General features: G+C 37.3%; 1 protein-coding gene across 1 annotated transcript in view; it reads right to left on the minus strand.

Moving 5' to 3' along the window:
- Window positions 1-7006, minus strand: part of LOC127449573 (zinc finger protein 185-like) — a 9754-nt gene extending 2748 nt beyond the window's left edge. Inside the window, exons 1-20 of the mRNA XM_051713099.1 lie at window positions 6988-7006; window positions 6072-6123; window positions 5700-5802; window positions 5537-5599; window positions 4184-4252; window positions 4050-4085; window positions 3888-3959; window positions 3720-3800; window positions 3275-3343; window positions 3124-3177; window positions 2814-2870; window positions 2668-2727; window positions 2507-2572; window positions 2366-2413; window positions 1580-1639; window positions 1428-1484; window positions 1258-1344; window positions 1100-1153; window positions 939-1016; window positions 729-824 (exon numbers count right to left, since the gene is read on the minus strand). Coding sequence (XP_051569059.1) covers window positions 729-824; window positions 939-1016; window positions 1100-1153; window positions 1258-1344; window positions 1428-1484; window positions 1580-1639; window positions 2366-2413; window positions 2507-2572; window positions 2668-2727; window positions 2814-2870; window positions 3124-3177; window positions 3275-3343; window positions 3720-3800; window positions 3888-3959; window positions 4050-4085; window positions 4184-4252; window positions 5537-5599; window positions 5700-5802; window positions 6072-6087 — 1226 coding nt within the window. The 5' untranslated portion in view covers window positions 6088-6123; window positions 6988-7006. The remainder of the gene's footprint in view (window positions 1-728; window positions 825-938; window positions 1017-1099; window positions 1154-1257; window positions 1345-1427; window positions 1485-1579; window positions 1640-2365; window positions 2414-2506; window positions 2573-2667; window positions 2728-2813; window positions 2871-3123; window positions 3178-3274; window positions 3344-3719; window positions 3801-3887; window positions 3960-4049; window positions 4086-4183; window positions 4253-5536; window positions 5600-5699; window positions 5803-6071; window positions 6124-6987) is intronic.
- Between the last annotated feature and the right edge of the window lie 895 nt (window positions 7007-7901).

The raw sequence follows: 7901 nt of genomic DNA on the forward strand, positions 1-7901 counted from the left end.
TTTGATAATTATTAGAACTGTGATGTTATGGCAACAAAAATGAGAATGAGAGCTTTCATTTGATATACTATGACTTGTTGATTATGTCTATTTGAATAACGTTTATATTCATATTTATATTTCTACATCACCACAGGGTGTGGCTCATTTGTGATGCAGAGGCTTTCAGGTCTTGTTCTTTTACGAAACAAAATGCAAAAATAATGTTGTTCTGTTAAAAGTTCAGATTCTAATCTTTCATATGGTATCACATATGACTATTTATGTGTCTTGGGACTTTTACATTTTAAGCTTAAACTTATAGGCCTGGAGTTTTGATGACATTACTGTTATTCTAAAAGTGTACATTTATAATAATAAAGCGTATATGTGTCCAAGCTTTTGAGAGGTATAGTTAAAGGAATATTCCAAGTTCAATAGAAGTTCAGTTCAATCGACAACATTTGTGTCATAATGTTGATAACCACAAGAATTAATTTCGACTCGTCCCTCCTTTTCTTTTCTTCACATTTCTGCTTTTAAACCCTCCAAAAATTGACCCCATTGACTTCCATTGTAAGTGTCTCACTGGAGCACAGATTTGTGCTTTTTTAAAGAAAAGGAGGAACGAGTCGAAATTAATTTTTGTGGTAATCAACATTATCGCTGTTGATTGTGCTGAACTTGTATTGAACACAGAATATTTCTTTAAGCTGTAATCATCTGTGATTTCTGTGTGAATCTCTCACCTGTTAATGCTGGACTGTCTCAGTGTTGTTTGTACAGGTGAATACAGCGTTTGTGATGCAGCAGGAATCTGATCATCAATGAACTTCACTTGAGTTCTAAGAACAACATGACAAACTTTTCACATTTATTGCAGAACATCAATATACATACAATTTCAAGTTTGTTATTCAATCGTCAGGTTAAATCGAATCACTGTAACGGTTTCTCACTGTGATTTGACGGGTTGTGATTGGACAGTTCCAGACAGTGTTGGGAATAATGTGTCAGCAAGATCATCCAGTGGAGCACTGACAGAAATATATGATTTCAACAAAAATCCGGCATGTAAATGTTAGTAAATGATGGTGAGGAATCAGATACGAGTGTTTACCTGTGATTCTGAACACTGCTCCGTGATGTGTATGTTGATGAAGCGCTGACATCACTGAGAGTGTAAACAAACCAAAGAACTGTACATCATCATCATCATCATCATGTGTATGAAATTCCACAATGAAATAATGCATCATGTAATGTATACAGTCATACCTGAGCATTAAGTTTCTCTCTGAAGGTTTTATAGTTCGAGTCTCTTCCAGCATCGGAGAGGATGTTTGGATGTCTGTGATGGTCGTTCTGTTTCAACAGAGAATCAGGTGCAATCAGACATCAACAAAACATTCAGATTCATGTACATTTGACCTGTTGCACACACTTACTTAGAAAAAGTGTTTGAGGAGGTTGGCACCATCGAAGAGGAGGACATGATTTCATTTCTAAGAAAATGAGTCAGGAGTTAAAATACAGAAGCTGATTATTGGCAAAGGAAACTGTATGAAGTTCAAGACTTTTGTTGAAGATTGAATCTTACCTGGTTGAAGTTTTAAACGCTGGTTGAATCACACGGCTTGTGGTCAGGTCACTCTTTACACTGTTGCATAATGAATCAAGCTTAAATTTTAATTGGACCTGCAATCTTAAAGGGATATTTCACCTAAAAATACTCTCATAATTTATTCACCCTCATGCCATCCCAGATGTGTTTGACTTTCTTTCTTCTGCAGAACACAAATGAAGATTTTTAGAAGAATATTTCAGCTCTGTAGGTCCATACAATGCAAGTGAATGGTGACCAGAACTTTGAAGCTCCAAAAAGCACATAAAGGCAGCATAAAAGTAATCCATAAGACTCCAGTGGTTTAATCCATGTTTTCAGAAGAGATATGATAGGTGCAGGTGACAAACAGATCAATATTTAAAAAACAAAAGTAGAAGAATGTGAAAGTGAAAGTGGATATTTACAGTAAAAATGACTTAAATATTGATCTGTTTCTCACCCACACCTATCATATCACTTCTGAAGACATGGATTAAACCACTGGAGATTTATGGATTACTTTTATGCTGCTTTTATGTGCTTTTTGGAGCTTCAAAGTTCTGGTCACCATTCACTTGCATTGTATGGACCTACAGAGCTGAAAAATTCTTCATTTGTGTTCTGCAGAAGAAAGAAAGTCATACACATCTGGGATGGCATGAGGGTAAGGAAATGATGAGAGAATTTTCATTTTGGGGTGAACTGTCCCTTTAATGAATGATTATTTCTCAATATTAGTGGTTTTTGATTCTTTGTTTTGTGTTATTGAAAATGCTTTACGTGGAAGATGTGTTGAGTGTTGTTGAGGGAGCTGGTGACGGTGGTTTACTGTTTAAAATACAAACACACAGACAATATTTCAGTCTATTCAAGACTCTGACTTTGATCAATCTGAAGAGTTTGAGGATCTTTCACACTTACGGTGCAGTTTGTGGAGCAGGTGATGCCGGTACAGAGGATTTAGTTGAGGGTGACACGGATCCATTACTTACAACAGGAGGAAACAAACTGATTCACATAAAATATACATGCTGAATGTTGGTTGTTTACATCTAAAGGAAATATGTTTTGTTGACCTTTACCTGGTGGAGATCTTAACAGCTGGTTGATTCACAGGTGTTGTGATCAAAGCATTCTTTACACTATTGTATAATGAATAAATCAAATGAATTAAATTGGACCAGAAGTCATCATGCTTGTGTCATTATGATCATTTTTGTGGTCTTACGTGTGAGAGGACGTGATGGAGGTTGAGGGTTCAGGAGATGACGGCACATTGTGTTCACTGTCAAACACAAAGACAAGATTTCAAATTCCAGACTAAATAATCCACCAGCATGTGTTTCAGACGCTGGTCTACTGGTGTTCCACCAGACTTTTTAACTAGATTATTAAGCCAGCAAAGGTTCCGTGGTCAGCCAGTATCACTGTAAAGATAATGCTGGCCCACCTGTTTCACAAGCTAAGACTAGTCCATCAGCTAGACCAGTACCAAACCAGCATAAACTAGCTGGTCTAAGAAAGGATTTAAGACTTACACCGCAGCTGTCGGGGCCACTGAGGAAGGTCCAGCACTGGTGGTCTTATTTAGTCTATTGCAAAAATAAATAAAATGTAAAGAAAATTTAAATTAAAGATAAAGCTCATATTTAAAACCATATATTGAGTGATCACAAAATGAAGACTCACCCATTGGCAGTTTGTGGCACTGTAGCCTCTGGAAACTTCTCACCGAACGATCTTTTAATGGGACTTAACCTGTCAAACACAAACATTACATTAAATGTGAAGTAACCTCTTTGTGTTCAACCACTAAAGGCTTCAGGTGTCTGATATGCAGTGGTGGCTCAGCAGTTAAGGCTCTGGGTTATTGATCAGAAGGTCGGGGGTTCAAGCCCCAGCACTGCCAAGATGCCACTGTTGGGCCCTTGAGCAAGGCCCTTGACCCTATCTGCTCCAGGGGTGCCGTATCATGGCTGATCCTGCACTCTGACCCCAGCTTAGCTGGGATATGTGAAAAAAAAGAATTTCACTGTATATGTGCAAATGTATAATGTGTGATAAATATAATTATTATTATTATATACTGCTGCTGTTCATCTTTACCATCACTTCTGACTTCATTACTACTCACGTTTTGTTGCTTGTGTTTGCACCTGAAAACACTCGAGCGGTGAAGCTGGACGGGTTTGGTGACATCTTGAGCGCTGGATTCCTGCAATGATACACAATGATCACATGTGTCATACATTCACATGCTGCTCAATGGTGTGGGTGTGTGTGTGTGTGTGTGTGATCTCACTTGGCTGGCACCAGTGGTTTAGCAGGTGATGTCGGGGTGCTCACAGTGTTTTTACTATTTGTTGTGTTGATGCTACAGGACGACAGAAAAAAAAAAAACACAATTAAGCATTTCAGAAATTGAGAGAAATGAGTTTTGAAAGGAAACAGAATTTCAACAAACCTGCTTTTATTGAGCAGATCCTGACTGCCATCAAATCTAAAAGAGTCAGATCACAAACACATGACAGAACTGACGGCTGAACATTTGTTAGACTATACAGTAAATTATAAATAAATGTATTTTGAATGAATTACTTCTTGGTTAAGGAGCTGACAGGTGTCCCAGAGTTCACTGGAGGGGTCTGGTTGGTCTCCACTGGCTTACTGAAGTTAAAACACACCAAACAAAGCAAGCAGTACACAAGCAGTACACAAGCAGTACACAAGCAGTACACAAACATGCAAATAATGAGCACCATTCAGTCACTCATTTAAAATATTAATTTAAACATTTATATATTTAAAAATTGTACTTACATGAATAAAAGTTTAGCTAATGAAATATCCTGGAGTTAAGCATATGTGTGTGTGTATATATATATAGATTAGACAACAGTTAGTTCCGGTCCTCGAATCTGATTGGACGAGAGATGTTCTATGAGTACTGATGTGTCAGTACATCATCACTCCGACGCTTCACTGTGTGTATCACGCTACTTTGGTTCATGCCGTTCTAAACTTAAGTGTAAGAGCAGTGCAGATGTGTTAAGAGTTATATGTGTCTCTTTATATTAATTTTTGTGACATTACATATTTCAGCCAGCAGGTGGCAGCAAAACACCATTTGTGTGTAATATGAGCCAGGTGATGTGAAGTGAGTCAGCCTCAGTCAGTGTTTTCATTCATCAGCACTACGTGATTGCTCGGATTACTACTACACTACTAAAGCTAGGAAATAGCTTTAAACGGCTTTAAACTAACAACTTCAGCATTAAGGCTCATCACAGCTGAGAGACACAACAGACTGATTAATTACACAAACTTAAGGCGCTTACCTCTTACCAGAGTTTCTACATTGGAGAGCACATACTGTTCAAAATGATAAAGGAGATTGCGGTTTCTATAGTGAATGACTCTTGTGCACTGGCTACCGCGAAACAGGGAGGAATACCCCCGCTTGGACGGTTATTTTTCCTCAGAGAAAATTTGACCAAAATGACATTATCTTCAGAGAGTTTATGACAAATGACTAACACACTACAGCATCTCTGCTTGGGAGTGGCAACAGGTGATGGCACACGCTCCATCTCTCTCTCTCTCTCTCTCTCTCTCACACACACACACACACACACACACATCCTTGTTTCTCCAATAACTTGTTAGAAACAGCTCAAGCTGTGATACTAGTTCTAAAGTGACATTTTTGAATTACTAACAGGCTTGGACGCATCATTTGGCTTGAACCAGCAACAGCAGATTTTGATCCGTTGCGTAAGAAAGTAGTTCCACTTGCTCGTGTGATATTGCTTAAATATATGTAATTTTTTTCCATTGACTTTAGATATATATATTTTTTTTTTATTACTTTCCATGATATTTCTACGCCTGGGAATCACAATTTAAAAATTCAATGATGTTTTGAAGTTTTCCATGACATATATTTCTCACCTGTCAGCATCATCCACTGATTTCAGGCGACCCAGAACAGCTTTACCAAAGTTAGGATCATCACTACAAAATAACCATTTGAAATATTTTAGGACTGCTTATGTTATATAATTTCCATCACATCCTGTATATAAATGTGTGTGTGTGTGTGTGTGTGTCATACTCGACAGGTTCATCTTCTTCTGCAGCTCGTCTGATCCAGCTGTTGTCTTTTAACACAGTTCTCTTTTTACTGTTATCTACAAACATCTTACTGCCACTCACACCTGCACACACACACACACACACACACACGAGACAACACATCAACTTACATGTGTGAATATCATAAAATCATGTCCAAAATCCAAAGAAAAAACAATCTTCATAATCCTAAAAAGAGGCTTCTTTGCCTTTATGCAAAATATATACAGTAATTTCTTTCTTTTGATTTGGGAGTAAACATGAGCTGTTCTTGACAGGTTTCATGAGATTGATCTGTGGACATGTCTCATATATCTACAGTATAAACAAGCACAGAAAGAGAAAATCAAACCAGATTTAGTCGTCATCTTGTCGTGCAGTTTTTGAAGCCTGATAGCAGCGCTCTGTGAAATGAAGCATTCAGGAGTTTAAGGTGGACTATAATTAAACAGCAACATTTGTCATTGTAAAGCTCAACAGTAATTCCTTTCATTCATTATTATTGTCTTTCAACATGTCATCGTGATCCATGTTGTACAATATGTTTGTGTGTTCATGCAAACAGATATGTTTCCATGCATGTTTATGGCAGGTGTGTTGTCTTGTTCTCATATCTGGAGTCTTTTGGCTGGTTGTCTGGGTGTGACCTGATGTTACCTGTCCAGATCAACCAGCAAACGCCAATTACTACTGCACACACCCTGATGATTAGCAGCTTCTCATTACACTCAGGTATATTCCACCTGTCACTCAGTACAGAACAATATACAATCATACACATAGAGATTCACATCTCACACTTACTGAATTTGACTGTGAAGTATCTACACATCATGTCTCATCACATAAAATCCATTTGTAAATCTTTTGATATAAATAGGTTTTTGTGATTAGCACTCAATATACAGATCTTTCTATCATACTGACAATCAAGCAACATCTGCTGGAAATTCTTCCACATATGAATGTTCTTTTCATTATTGTAATTTGCTGTGCCATTAATCTGACACACATTTACATTTATTCATTTGTCAGACACTTTTATCCAAAACAACATTCATTGCATTAAAGGTGTGCATTTCATCAGTATGTGTGCTCCCAGGGATTTTAACCCATGATTTTGGTGTTGCAAGCACCAGAATCTACCCATTACAGCTACAGAAATGTTTTGCATGAAGACAGACAAATAAAACACACATTCCAAATACACAACAATATAATTCTCAAGCATTACATTGACCCTATTGATTGATGTAAAGTGCACTCACCTGTGTTTGACAGGAAAGTGTCGTGCAAGCGTGAGTGAGGGTGTTAATCCTGAGTCACACACCCTGTTCTGCCGTCTCAACCAATCAGGGGCTTCAATCACATCACCACAAACCTGAAAGGTGAGTTTCACCTGCGACTTCAGCAAATTTACTGATTACACACTCACAAAATGAACATTCTCTCTCGTCCTTTTATTAAAGAGAGTTTTTCCCTTCATGTGAATGATGAAAATCTGAAGGTCTGTTGTTTTCTATCTAGAATATTTCTGTGTCTGTAAGTGCTTATAATGTTCTGGAATCAGTATAGATCATCACGAAGAGTTTAATACAAATAAACTCATAAACAGCAAATAAAGGGTCATTCTCATTCCTAACCCACATCTCCATAATGGAGAGGTGTTCTGGATATTTAATGCTCATCTAAAGAAACATTCAGTGTAAAATATGTTTAGTTAAACTAATAGAAAGTCAACACACCCTCCCTCAAACTTTGTCAATACATGTTAATGTCACATGTCCAAGCGTTGAAGGGGGTGTGTGAATCAGATAAACGTGTCATACATTTCTGTCAATCAAATGACTGTTCACTCCCTGTCTCTCTATTTATCTCTGTTTCACTCTCTCTGTCAAGCACATGAAAATTCCAGTTAATATCTGAATTTGATCATATTCCAATCCTGTATAGTATGTGTCTGACAAATTACAATCGATTCACCAGATTATAACCTGAAGTGTCTTATTCAGAATAGCCACTGTTTATTTATGTCTGTGGATGTCTAAACTAATATAGTTATGAGTCAGCCAAAGAGCATCTGCAATCTCCACAAGAGAATTAAAAATGTGCATGAATAAAAAATAATGTTTATTATTCTTGATATGATTAACAATGCTGGGAAGATATGCAAAGTACATGC

This window comes from Myxocyprinus asiaticus, chromosome 12 (genome assembly GCF_019703515.2).
Source record: "Myxocyprinus asiaticus isolate MX2 ecotype Aquarium Trade chromosome 12, UBuf_Myxa_2, whole genome shotgun sequence".
In the NCBI taxonomy this organism is placed as follows: Eukaryota; Metazoa; Chordata; class Actinopteri; order Cypriniformes; family Catostomidae; genus Myxocyprinus; species Myxocyprinus asiaticus.